The sequence below is a fragment of the Fundulus heteroclitus genome, chromosome 21 (genome assembly GCF_011125445.2).
Source record: "Fundulus heteroclitus isolate FHET01 chromosome 21, MU-UCD_Fhet_4.1, whole genome shotgun sequence".
NCBI lineage: Eukaryota > Metazoa > Chordata > Actinopteri > Cyprinodontiformes > Fundulidae > Fundulus > Fundulus heteroclitus.
This window is the reverse complement of record NC_046381.1, coordinates 11635791-11648532: the sequence shown is the minus strand read 5'-3', so window position 1 is coordinate 11648532 and position 12742 is coordinate 11635791. Positions and strand designations below refer to the sequence as shown.

The 12742-nt window shown below is 41.2% G+C and overlaps 1 protein-coding gene across 4 annotated transcripts in view; it reads right to left on the bottom strand.

The window, feature by feature from the left end:
• The window catches only part of dlgap1b (discs, large (Drosophila) homolog-associated protein 1b), a 150758-nt gene that overhangs the window by 59530 nt on the left and 78486 nt on the right, over nucleotides 1-12742 (bottom strand). For all 4 annotated transcript variants that reach the window (XM_036125632.1, XM_036125630.1, XM_036125631.1 and 1 more), the window contains exons 3-4: nucleotides 10923-12050; nucleotides 7816-8030 (exon numbers count right to left, since the gene is read on the bottom strand). In XM_036125632.1, coding sequence (XP_035981525.1) covers nucleotides 7816-8030; nucleotides 10923-11981 — 1274 coding nt within the window. In that variant the 5' untranslated portion in view covers nucleotides 11982-12050. The remainder of the gene's footprint in view (nucleotides 1-7815; nucleotides 8031-10922; nucleotides 12051-12742) is intronic.

Below are 12742 nucleotides of genomic sequence, written 5' to 3'. Positions count from 1 at the left end.
CCTGACTTTAATTTGAGTCCAATTTAAACATTTTGGGTAAAAATCACTGCAGACTGCCTTGCTTAAGTTAATCTGTTAGTATTCTTTATGGCCAGTGCCGCTCTTTAAACTCGGTTAGTCTTCCAATTTCACTGAAATATCTCTTAAAATGCCTGCATATTTATCCGAACGACTTATTAATAAGCAGCACACTAGATCATTTATTTCCTAATTATTTAATGAAATCAATACATAATACATCAGCACTTGTAGTCTAGTTAGGTACAATCACGTAAAACTTGGCAGCGTTTTTCTAACGTATTCGGAAACATGATTATTTGATTAAAAATATATTAATTTAACCAAATAATTAAAACTGAAGGAAATAATTAACATTTTTCGGTAAAAGGTAATAAGAAAATATGAGTTCCTGGTGGGGAATAAGCTAGGACATCCTTGTCTTTCTATTCATTTAAGATGGGGAAAAAAAATTACACTTTTGCACAACACACTGTGTTGCGCATCGTCAAAATTGCTCAGCATTTTGACGTATTGCAAGTTTGTCCAGTTTCAACATCAGACATTTACCCTGGCGTGCCCCTGACTGCTGATGTAACTCTGGTTAGGAATTTAAAGGAGTCAAAGGAATTTGAAAATAGCCATTCAGGTTTCTGGAAAATAGCCTCCAAGTATGGCCACCCAATCAAATTCACCCTGAAAGTTTACCGCATGGTGCAAAAAGAAATAGAACTTTCCAAAGTCTTGTCAAAGTTTATTTAAAAATGGGTGCTTCTACAATCAGAAACAGACTGTACAAGGTGAACTTTCATGGGAGGTGTCCAGGCAGGAAAGCGTCACTCTCTATAAAACACACAAAGGTCAGACTAAAGAGTAAAGCCAGTAAGAACACTGACAAAGACCCAGACTTCTGGAATAATTTTCTTTGGAAAGATGAGTGGAAAACGTAATTATTTGGATGACATAACAGAGAAATTGTTTGGCATAATCCAAATATAGCACACAAGAAGCCCAATTATCAACGGGTCACATCAGTGCCTCAGAAAACTGCTGTGAGATGCAAGCTTACCAAAGACTTTAGTTGTATGTGATGCAGTGCAAAGAAAACTCAAAACTCAAATCTCTGACAGATTGTTGGATCTGAACACCCTGATGTTTACCTGAATCTTCAGATTCTTTTTTTAATGTTTTAATGAAATGTTATGTTTAAGAAAAAAAGTGGTGTCTAAATCCCTATCAAATCGTGTCCTAGTTCTCCCATAGAAAAAAGGCCTTAAATAAGGCAGATTAATGTGTTAAATGTAAACTGTCTATTCAATAAAATGGTAAAAATGTTCTAACCTGTGAAAACAGCTCTAGTTATGGGACCATTTTCTGATGGACTGAATTTATATTGAGCTTATCTAGTGACCCTGTCCACTTTTATACAAGAGGCACTTTGACTCAGTCGCACTCCTAAACACACATCATTTATACAACAATATGAATGTGTGCACAGATGAATTATTTACTTTCTTGATCACTGTCTAGTCTGAGGAATGCAGTCGAAATAGTAAAAAATAATAAATCTTCCTTGTGTGAGCGTGATGTTATATATGCTGCAATTTTATCAAAGTTCACTTGTGATTGGCTGATCACGCCCACCTGACTTCTTCCCCAGAAGCTGTGGGCTCATGAGACAGCTGGATTTTGACACTCGGTCAAGCGACAAGAAAGACAACCAGCAAAAATTTTGCCCAGAATGTTGTGATGAACCAGATCTCCAGTAGTAATCTATTTATTCTCCAGTAGTGATCCACATTTTTTTTTAAGTTCCTGCAATGATTTTTTTGTTGGTTTTTCCACCATGATATAGACATGTTAATTGCCAGAAGGGACTTAGGTCTTTTTCCCCCTTTATTTTTTGTCCAACCCTCACCCAAACGGGCTGAGAGGTGGGGCTGGGGGCAAGGGTCCCGCATAGGGGGGGAAAAGTTAGGACAACTTTTCCTGGCGGCACACCTGCCTGGCGGATCCTGTTGTGATCCGGTCGGCTGGGTGAACCGTGACCCCAATTCCTCACCACTAAGTGAGAACTCTCTCCTCCTGTTAAATTGCTGCAGTTCTCGTCTGACAAGTTAGCAGATAACAAACCTGTTTCTGAAACTTTAATTAAATTTAGTGCCCACCCCAACCCCTACTTTTGTTATCAGGTTCAGAACCATGAACTAGGCCATACAGCTATTGTTTTAGACTCCTGATAGACCAGTACTTTTTGATAAATGTTTATTTGTGGAGTAGAATGCTCTTGCTTGTCTCTGTGTTTCTTAAAGTAATTAAAACATGACAAAACAGACCAAATTGGGATTAATAATAAACATAAACCTTTATTTGTGAAGATGTTCAGTGGTAAGAAAAACATTTTTTTTCATCAATTTTACATACATTATGAAACTTACCGATATATATATATATATATATATATATATATATATATATATATATATATATATATATATATATATATATATATATATATATATATATATATATATAGTTTTTTGTTCAACAGTTTTTAATGCCACACCACTAATTCAGATAAAGCTTAGGAAAGTCCGCCAGAACTTCCTTTCGACTGTTCTAATTAAACTGTTTTACTGAAAGATCATTAGTTCAACTTTGTAGTCCAACTGTTTTTAATGTTTGCTTTTAGTTTATATTTTTCCATGTTGTAGTTTGTTTCTACATTTTATTCCTACTTGCTTTTATTCTGTTTCTTTTCTTCCTGTATTTGACTCATGTAAAGCACTTTGCATTGTCTCTGTACTGAAATGTACTATACAAATACATTTGCCTTGCCTTGCTTTTCCTTTTAGGACAAAATGTTTGTTAATTCAAAAGGGGTATGAGAGAGAGGAAGAGACATGCAACAAAGGACCAAAGGTCGGAACGTAGGTCGGCCGCTTCGAGGATTAAGGCCTCCGTACATGGGTCGTGCGCACTAACCACTGCGTCACCGAAGCACGGCCAATTTATTTCAATTTTATTTATATAGCGCCAATTCATGAAACATTTCATCTCAAGGCAATGTCCAAAGTCAAATTAAATCAGATTATACAGATTGGTTAAAAAATGTCCTATCTAAGGAAACCCAGTAGATGGGATCAGGTCTTGACAAGCAGCATTCACTCCTCAAGAAAGAGCGTAGAGCCACAGTGAGAGTCGTCTGCATTGTCCATGGCTTTGCAGCAATCCCTTATACCAAGCAAGCATGAAGTGACAGTGGAGAGGAAAACTCCCCTTTAACGGGAAGGAAAAACCTCCAGCAGAACGAGAACCAGGCTCAGTATGAACGGTCATCTGCCTCGACCGACTGGGGATTAGAGAAGACAGAGCAGAGACACAACAAGAGAGACAAAAAAGCACAGAAGCACACATTGATCCAGTAATCTGTTCTACATTATATGGTAATAGCGGGTGATCTGTCTTCCCTAGATTAAGATAAATGGATTCTACTGCATCTGGAACATTTATGAATGAGTTAAGTGCAACACAAACACAGTACTACAGTAGACCATGTGGTATGTTATTTTAATTCATTTATTTTTTAAGTCTTTGAGAATGCACACAGCACTGCGATATCTGAATAATCTGCGTTTTTGCAAATAATATTCCTAATTGACTGAAACGGGTATTAGGGAAAAAAGTCTTCATGAGGACCTCCTTATTTTGTAAATTTGGATGCATCAACAGATCTTTAAAATGCGTTTCATTACTTTGCACTGGAATTTCTGGCAGGCACGCAAAACAATTGAACCTAAAAATTAAAAAGGACTTTCATTTATAGCCGGCAACAAGAGATTTAAAGTAACTTTACAAGTAGACACTTCTGCGCCAACTTCGTCTCTCAACACCTGGACACGCTGTGTTCCTCTGGGCTCAAGGGACATTGGATATCTTTCAACTGAGCCAAATATGTCACACTTGGTATTTCAAACCTCAGAAATCCATGTGAATCATTCATAAAAGCAACTTGAATTCCTGTGCGAGTGTGGGTGCTGTGTAGTGGGATCAAGCCAAAAAACAAAACTCCACTGATGCCTTTGTTCTGCACATCTTTTTTTCCCCTCTTTTCACCCGAGACTGGTTACGGAACCGGTGACCTTTGCTTTGGCATTTTAAAAGCTAGATCCAACCTGTGACACCCGAGAAAGGCTGGTCACTGCTTTCTAAAGGATCTACACTTTTTTCACAGCCGATCATCATTAACAGCAAACTGTAGCTAAAATCCCCCTATTCCCATTCCTCACCCTGCAGATAGTTTGTAGTTTTTCTATATAAAAAAAAAACCCAACAACAACAGTGGAAGCACATAAGAATAAGCACGTCGCCCAACTTTTTGGGAGCAATTCCAGGCACACCAAGGACAAAATGGTCCCACACTGCCTTCAGAAGCATACGGACTAACAAAGCTGATTATTCAATCATTGCAGGGCGCAAAAGACTTTAGCCGGCTCACAAAGACTCACAAAAGTATGAAAACAAGTTGTCAGCGGCTTCCCGACTCATTCCCTATCTCCAACGTGCAGCACTGCTGTTTGGGGTTGTGTCGCTGGATCGGATCAAATGATGATGGCATTCCTCGCGCCTCGCTCAAGTCATTAGTGGGGCCCCCAAGCTGTGCCACATGTTCTTATATAAGACTGTGTGTCTTTGCATGCTAGTGTTTGTGCAACCGGTAGCAATGACTGAGAATGCACTTGTGCTTTTTTCCCCCTCATCTCCAAGTATTACACAACTAATCATTCACAGCCCGCATGCTTAAAGAAAGACTTGTGTCCTCATTGCTTTCTCTGTTTATGTGAAGCAGAAAGTAAAACACCTCAGTTTGGTGGAAGACAAACATCCAGTGTCTAGGACTTAAGATATGTATTCAAATAATAATAACAAATGACTCATTTATTAGTATACCATAACCTTGAAATACGAATGGTTATATTTTTTCTACCTAAAATTAGCCATTAATATCCCGCTGATGTTAGTCACCATGCAAGTGTACACATTAATTTTTGCTGCAACATGAATAAAGGAAGTTGTCTATAACCCTGCTCATGAAGCAAAGCACCTGAGATAGTGCTTAATGGGAATTTGCCAGCGCGAGCGTCTTAGGGTATCATAACCTTGAGCGAAATAGCACGGCATCATAACATTAAAGAAAAATGTTCTAACAATAGTCTAACATTAATTTCCCCGTTATCTCTTTGTTTTGACACTTCGATTTCAGCAAGAACCCGAACAGAAAGGAATGAAAAGGTCATTTTCAATTACTTATTGCGCAACATTTGCCGTTCTGCACTTCCTAGAGCAGCAAGCTCACGTTAGATGGGGGAATTGGTCAGGCTTCCTGCACAGGTAAACGCTCTGCAGTCAGCTTCCTGAGCGGCACATTGCTTGTATTTGTTTTCCAACTGCAGTTTTAAAACGGCGTTTCTTTTCCTAGGAGTGTTTTTGGCGGCGCTCCTTTAGTTTTCAAACAAACAATCGTGTGCGGCGATCGTTTTTTTTTTTTTTTTTTTTTTTTAGACAGAAGGGAAAAGCGTAGCGGGCTGTTATCAGCAGGCTGACCAGCAGTGTGCAGCAGCAGGTGGGGAAGGGATAGTGCTGGGTTACTCCATGCACTTTTGCTGACATCTTATTAAAATCTCTTTAAACCCCAGGACTTGGCACACTTTAATACCTGCTTATTACTTTCTCTTCCAAATAGCTCCCTCCGCAGTTTTTGGCGGTTTTGACGACTCCCCTTTGAAAGGCAAAGAATCATCCTTCAGATGTTCCACATACGACAGATTATGAGACTGATCGAATTCTATAAACATTAATTTCATTTAACAAAATAAAATTTAAGTTACAAATATAATTTCCCATAAACATTTACGTAGTGTTCTGCCACTGATTTTTCACAGCACTGAGAAATGACGTCAAAATGACACCTTTAGCTTTTTTAAAATGCTAATGGTATTTTCTTGATGGTTCTTTTAAATTGTTGTAATTTTAGACTTTGTCACACCATGGATGTCCTTAGTGGATGTACAGCTGAGAACATTTATCAATTCAAGCTGTGGGAGGGGAAAAAAAAAAAGCAGGAATGAGAGGCAGACGCCTTACATAACAATCTCATTAAGTTCTTCCCTATTTATAACGCTCAGCTTTTAATCTCACGTCTCAATAAAAGAACTGCTTCGGGCAAGGATATTTTTTTTTTTTTTACAACATTCTGGTCTTACAGCACATTTTATAGCAACGTGGTAATTAGTTTCAGAGAGACTTCTGTACACAAATTGGGATCCGTTTGAAATAATGGCTTGATCTGTTCAAGGTGTCATTTGGTTGTAGAGGTGAAAAGTGTCTTGAAGACTGGATTGCAATGGAGTTCAGGTGAGGAGGTTAAGGTGTTACTACAGAAATCACACGTAACTCAGTGGCACTCAACCTCCAGCATCTCAGTCAGCCTTTTGCTTTTGAAATGCATTCCTTTTTCTTCTCACATTTAATGGTTTTACTCCATCCTGTGTCATTTGACAAATGCTTATTACTAGGTGTGGACTAAGAGCGTGTTTTAAGTCTGAACTTATTACGGTTTTAAATTTTTTTTCTGTGTGTTTCTGAAATTGCAACTTCTGGATTTTAATTGGCAATTTGCATCCACTTTATATTCTCAAAGTTTGCTTTGTTATCGTTTTATTTATTTTATCCACTACGGAAGAGGGCCCAATCTCAACGGGTCTTTTATCTGGTTAAGTAGAGGTTTAATAAAAGAAGACGTGACTTGAACTCAAAAATGTCAAAAACTGCATTTTTTCCCCCCAAATTTCACATTTAATTTAAACAAAAGTGCAGCTAAACCCTGTGAACGTAAATGCTTGTCATACAGAAAATATGGCACAATTTCAGTATGAAATTAGTAAAAACGGACAAAAGATTCTTCTGTTACATTATATTATGTCAATTTTCTGGTGTTTTTGGAGTACAGTTTCTCTTACTCAACTTTCTGGCAATTTATTTTTTTTTAATTTTGGAAATTATTCAGTATTATCTTTGATTCACTTGAAACTTGAAATTCAAAATTTAGGACTTGGGATTTTAGCCGGGATTTGTGCATTTTAACCTTGAACTCACCTTGGAACTTAAAGGTCTTGAATTAGAACTCGACTCAAGACATTCAAAGGATATTCGGGGAAGACACTACTCAACGTTCAGTCTTTACAGATTTGGCGTACACGCTAGTAGTGGTTTCAGCAGATTTTTGTATCACAACTCAGACCGTGTGATCACACACTTAACTGCTTGTAGACAATAGTTACAAATTGGATCAAAAGGCCACGCAGCAATGGTAGCATATGTATACCACTAAGACCTGTTAACACGTATATTTTAGTTGCCCAGGATTTTATTTGAAAAACGTTTTTCTCTCTTTTTATTTGGCTGCTGGCAACTCATCATTGCTATTGGGTTGGTAATCCGTTAGAACTACCTGATTGAGTCCAGATTCTGCTGAAAGATAAACTGAGGAGACGCTTTACTGGCTGTGATCGATTCGCGTGTATTCCGCTCAAACACTTTTCCGATCGCTCATGCTGACCGTCACCAACTAGAGCGAACTGGGGCACACTTTCCAGTTGCATCAGACAAAAAATATTGTTGTGTGTCCTCAGCTTTACTTTTGACTTGCCCCTTCATCCATTCCCCACCCTTGAATATAACAACCAACCAAAACATTTCTGAGTAAATACATTTTCTGCCTTCCCATAAATGACCAGGTAATGGAGAGCATACACTCACTTGAGCGTCGTCATTTCAGTAAGAGAAGGCTGCGTGGCCTTCAGGTAGCTGGCTCGCCGTGCCTGGACCTTGGGCGAGGGTTTGGGGCTGCAATCCGAGTCGCCACTATCCTCCTCTGCCATGGCCTTGATGTAGCTGCCACTGCGCATTCGCCGGCAAGGGATCTCGTCATCCTTCCCCAGTGGAGAGAAGCCACTCCAGTCATCCTGAGGCACCTGCAGAATTAAGGTAAGATTAGTTGAGCTAGGAAAAAAACAAAACATTGTTCCCACACACAGCAGACAAGACTGCTATACAATCTGAACCGGCCTGTCTTGATCCTACCATTAACCTTACAATGCCGATGGCTTTCTTTCGCCCGTCCCGTGACGCAAGCTGCATATCAAACGTGGGGAAATTAATCGTTTTGACAGAGAACTGCTGTAAACCCTGGCCTCCGCCTGCTCTCCTGGCTTTTCACGCTCGCTAATGAAGCTAAAAATAAATAAATAAAAAGGAAAACCCATCTCCTAGCCGGTATAATCTAAAAGAGAGTGAGTCAAAGACAGCAGAGATGGAAAGAGGAGGGGAAAAAACAAAGGGGGTTTTGTTCGGCACAACCACCGCACTCCCAATGTGAGTGGCTTTTAGGGCACCAGCTCTGAAAGTGAAAGAAATGAGATACAGGGTGAAGAAAAAAGTGAATCATTCAACAGACGACTGCGTAGCTAGGAAACCGAGCTGACCTTAATGTCAGGGGCAACTACAGAGTGGTAAAGAATGGGTTTGCATTACCATCAAAACGGGTGCGTGAAATAAAGTCACGCTTAAATTATGCCCCCCCCCCCCCCCACTTCTCCGAATATAGCCTTTGAAAGATGTTGCCTGGAAATTCTGTTGCAAACAGTAAGCTTGCAGGATGACGGATTTTATATAAAAACACCTTCAGTAAACATCAACTTTGAAGAAAAAAAACAAAAAACGAAGCTTTTTGTGTCTGAAAATATTGTTGCCTCGTTGCAGTGACAGCCTCCTGCCTTGATCTGCTCAGTTGGCTTTCCAGGATGTTGAAATGCATGGGCAGAGCGAACATTCGCTGCCTTTTGCTTTCCCCTACTGTCCTTTCCACTCATGCTTCCCTCTACCTTCCTTGTTTACTCTCCGTTTTTTTTTTCTTTTTTCTTGTGCAGTATGCACAAGCACAGGCATTTTTTTTAAGGAGAAGCTTTTTACCCTTCTCCACAAGATCCAGTGCCCGGAAAAAGTATTCACACCCTTTGAACATTGCCATATTTTGTCATGCTATGTCCACAAACTTCACTTAAATGATGAACCAAAACAAATCAATGCTAAATTCTAAATAGGAAGTGAAAGGATACATGGTTTTTAACATCTAAATTTTATAGATAAAAATGTGGTGTGCTTCAACCTCCTGTACCTCTAAATAAAATCTAGTGCAACAAATACTTTTCTGAAGTCATCTCGTGCTCATTATAGTCCTCATGTCCTTAATTCAATTTCAGTTTAAACAATTGTTACAGAGCATTAAAGAAGCTGCATCATAAAAGGCCAAGAAACAGACAGGCCAAAGAGCAAGTTGTGACATTTTAAGCAGGTTTAGGATATAAAATAGAATCTCAAGTTTTCAAAATATGAAAAGCATGCCAACCTTTTACCCATAAAGACCTGGCCATCAACCTGGATAGTCAATCAGAAAGGACTCTAGCAGCATATGGTAACTTTGGATGAGCTGCAGTGTCTGCTGACAGGACAGCTGTTGGTGCGCTCCACCAATCTGGCCTCTACTGAGCAGAGGCAATAAGATAACCATTGTTGAAATAAATAACTGAGAAGTCTTATAGAGTTGTACGCTAAAAAACGCTGCAAAACCACCCAGAATTCACTATCCCTACAGTAAAATACGATGGTGGCAGCATCAAACTCTTTGTCAGCAGGACAGGAAAGCTGCTAAGAGGTGATTAGAAGATGGATGGATGGGCAATCCTGGAGTAAGAAAAATGGTAAATGTGGCAAAACGATTCAGGCTGGGGAAGATGTTCACCTTCCAAGCAAGAAAACAACCCAAAACATCTAACAGGGGGTAAGGAGGAATGATTAGGTTTAGAGTATATTTAATTGAGGAACAATCTAATTGAGCTTGAACTATCCTGCAAAAAAAAAAATAAATAAGAAGGGAAAACTAAATCTGTCTCTACATGTGTAAAGCTGGTTGTGGCATACCCCAATAGACTAGCAGCTGTTGCCCACAAAGTATTGGCTAAATGGCTCTTAATACAAATGCACACCACACTTTTCTGAATTACTTTAAATTTTAAGTATTTCACACACTTAAACCTTCACACATACACACTAAAACAGGATTTTTGGGCTATTAAACAAAACCCCATAAGAAAATAAATCGAAAGGCATGAACACTTTTGCAAGGCACTGAAAATCTGGAAACCTTTCCAAAACGAGAAGAAGACAAAAAACAGCAAACGCTTGACCCAGCGACATTGCAGCGTCAGTGTGCATGTTTCTCTGTGTTGCTGTGTGACCCTCTGAGCTTGGAGACTGGGGGAGTTTTCTTTTAGCTTCAGTCTGCTGAACTCTTGCTGTCTCTGATCTCACCGGAGCACCACACTGACTGACAAACACACAATTTTATGACCGCTGCTATGACCAGACCACGCTTGATCTTGACGGCGAAATACATGCATTACTCGCTGTAATACACTGGAAAACATGGACTGTGAGGCACCATTTGAGCTTGCTGCACTGCACGATGGAAAAGTAGGTATATTTTCTACCATGGACATGTCAGCATTAACGAGCTTACACGTAAAAAAAATTTAAATAAACAATTCAATGCACACAAACACAAAAGAGGAGATGCCATGGTATGGGTTTTTCAAAATGTTTTATGGATATACAGAGGACAACAACACAAGACAAATGATCAAGGCTTGACAGGATGAAGCAATCATTCCGCTCCGACAGACAGACAGACATGCATAAACAAATGCAGATTCATGCAGGAAGAAAAACAGACGCATAGAGCAGCAGATGGCTCCAGGTGATATATGAAGCGTGACATGCAATAGGCGGGGCTGATGCAACAGTCCTACCTGTAGGAAATGGCAAGTGCGTCCCTGCTCGGCTTTGACGAGAGCTTTGTCTAGATTGACGGAGGCCTTTTGGTACACCTCCCTCGCTCTGCTCACTGTCAGCGTGGAGGACCACGAGCTCTTCTTAAGCTGGACTTGTCCGTCGAGGCCGCTCATCAGCGGCAGAGCTGCGCTGCCGCCACCTGAGCACGCCGAGCACTTCACGTCGTTGTTGCTGCGCGACGTCTTGAGCGACTGGGCGCTGATGGTGTTGTAGGACTCCATGAAATATTGTGACTGGGATTTGTCCGGGTGCCGTCCGATAGTCATGACTCCCGAGGGCATAGAACCAACGCCACCCCCCTGCTGGTGATGGTAGAGACACACCTCTCGGTCCAGCGTGTCGTCCGAGCTCCAGTAACCCGACGTGGAGGTGCGCATCTTGGGCTCTGACTTGGAACGGTCTTTGCTCTTACTGCGCTTGCTGTGCTTCAGGGTGCCGGAGCATGAGGGCGGATCGTCCGGACTGGATTTGCTGCCGTTCATCTTTCCACTCCCGCCTCCCCCAGAGCCCGAGGGCCCCTCCAGAGAGTGGGACTTGGTGAAGAGCTTCTGCACAGAATGCACAAGGTGGCGAATTCGACCGGGGCTGTCACTGCGTTGGTGCTCCAGCGCCGTATGCTTGTACTGCAGCGTGTGGTAACCTTCCCGTCTCAGCGGAGCTTGGGTCTCGAACTGCTCGAGCAAGTTTGACGGTATGCGGTTATTGTTCCCTCCGCTTCCCTTACAGCTCCCTGTAGGCCCGGTGTAAGGCACCACGGCGCCGCACTCTTCCTTCAGCTCGTGGTGGGAGCTGTAGTGTCTGCGAGGGAAAGTGCAGCTGGTCAGGTCAGGATAGGCACTGCACTCAGTCTGGAAGGCGCTCCGCTGGGTATAGCAGGGGTTCTCAGCCGGATGAGCCTCCCCCGGGTTGAGGAAGTAAGACCGGCGATCGGCATGGCCCAGAGTCATGGAGTCATAAGACGGGTCGCAGGTCACTGCGTGGTGACTGCGGCTGCTGGACAGGCCTTTCATGGTCATTGTGGCCGGGGTTGGCTTGCGCACACCGGCTGCTCCTGCAGAAAGTCTGCGCAGGCCTCAAATCTAGCTCTACAAAGAAACATGCAGCCATGAAATAAAACAGAGGAAGAGAGAGACAGAAAAGAGAATTATAAACATGTTGATGTTGACTTTCCATCACCCATGACATGATAATGCTAATTGCAACAACAGAAGCAAACTAGACTTCTTGTTTCTTAAAGATGTTTTACCTCTCGTCCAAAAAGGCGCCTTCCCCTGACCAGGAGAGAGGTGAAATGCCTTCAAGAAGCGAGAGGAATCAAGTTGGCTGGTATTTCGGCACTAGTGAGAACTCCATATAATCTAAAATATTTTCACACACTCAAAGCACATTATGATGCCTGCTTTAATTTGAAGAAAAGCAGACGAGAGCTCTTGACGCCGAACCTCTTCTTTTCAGTCAGTATTTTATCTTTGTCCTTTATAACCTCAAATGGAAGAACTCTAAAAATAGAAGCGACACACTCCTCATGGCTCCTTGTACGTATTGTTTGTGTTTGGCTTGAATTTAACAGAAATGAAATGACAGAACTAAACAGTGTTTGTGCTGTATTTGCTAAAGGGCACTATGCGATGATGCATCCATGTAACCTAACACACAAACACACACAAACACACACACACACACACACACACACACACACACAAAGTGTCAAACTGCAGATGGTACAGCAGGTTTAACATTTCAAGAGGGTCCCAGGGGCTGCTTAAAGACCCCCTTG